Source organism: Octopus bimaculoides, chromosome 1 (genome assembly GCF_001194135.2).
Source record: "Octopus bimaculoides isolate UCB-OBI-ISO-001 chromosome 1, ASM119413v2, whole genome shotgun sequence".
Classification (NCBI taxonomy): domain Eukaryota; kingdom Metazoa; phylum Mollusca; class Cephalopoda; order Octopoda; family Octopodidae; genus Octopus; species Octopus bimaculoides.
The window spans coordinates 154097724-154098810 of NC_068981.1; the positions used below are offsets into that span (position 1 = coordinate 154097724).

At 42.9% G+C, this 1087-nt stretch overlaps 1 protein-coding gene across 2 annotated transcripts in view; it reads right to left on the reverse strand.

The window, feature by feature from the left end:
• The window catches only part of LOC106868430 (tudor domain-containing protein 5), a 90170-nt gene that overhangs the window by 86674 nt on the left and 2409 nt on the right, over positions 1 to 1087 (reverse strand). Inside the window, exon 2 of one of the 2 annotated variants that reach the window (XM_052971691.1) lies at positions 204 to 462. In XM_052971691.1, the coding sequence (XP_052827651.1) occupies positions 204 to 418 (215 nt within the window). In that variant the 5' untranslated portion in view covers positions 419 to 462. Of the gene's footprint in view, positions 1 to 203; positions 463 to 1087 lie in introns of those variants that run through there. The other variant, XM_052971656.1, reaches the window with a different exon arrangement.

Consider the following 1087-nt stretch of genomic DNA (forward strand, 5'->3'; position numbering starts at 1 on the left):
GAAATGCTTTGCGGTATTTCGTCTGGCTTTATGTTCTGAGTTCAAATTCCACTGCGGTCGATTCTGCCTTTCATTCTTTCGGGGTCGATAAATTAAGTACCAGTTGCGTACTGAGATCGATCTAATCGACTGGCCCCCATCCCCCCAAAATTTCGGGTCTTGTGTCTGTGGTGTATGCGTGCGAGTAGATGTAATCGCCTTACCTCGGTTTTCCTTTCGTCGACTGCGAGTCTGTCTTGCGGTATCCAATCCTTGAAGCTTGCCCCCATCTAATAGTTCCTAGTTTAACGAAGGCAGCGTAATCGCTCTCCGTATACGCTTCTCTCAACCTCCGTTCGATGTTCTCCGCGTTCAACCTCTCTTCCTCGTCCATCTCTAAATACAGGGCCAGGGCGCTCCCTTTCAAGTATAGTGCCATGAGACTCGCCACATCACTTATTCCTTGTAGCTTGGCAACGGTGTCTAGAGTAGAAAAGAATATTTTTATAACAAATCATACAAAACAGAAAAAAATGGGTCTTTACCCTTTGATCTAAGTATTTGATTTAGACTATATTAATAAAATTAATAAACACGAAGACTAGAAAAATTAATAACCAGGAAAACTGAAAAAAAATTCAACATCTTATTGAATCTGATAACATTTTCATAACAAATCATACCATTCCTATTGAGGAAGCCAAAAGTCAATATATATAAACATGTACACCTTTTATTAGATTTTGCTGGCTGTGTGGTAAGTAGCTTGCTTACCAACCACATGGTTCCGGGTTCATTCCCACTGCGTGGCATCTTGGGCAAGTGTCTTCTACTATAGCCTCGGGCCGACCAAAGCCTTGTGAGTGGATTTGGTAGACAGAAACTGAAAGAAGCCCGTCGTATATATATATATGTGTATATGTTTGTGTCTGTGTTTGTCCCCCAACATCGCTTGACAACCGATGCTGGTGTGTTTACGTCCCCGTAACTTAGCGGTTCGGCATAAGAGACCGATAGAATAAGTACTAGGCATCCAAAGAATAAGTCCTGGGGTCGATTTGCTCGACTAAAGGCGGTGCTCCAGCATGGCCGCAGTCAAATGACTGAA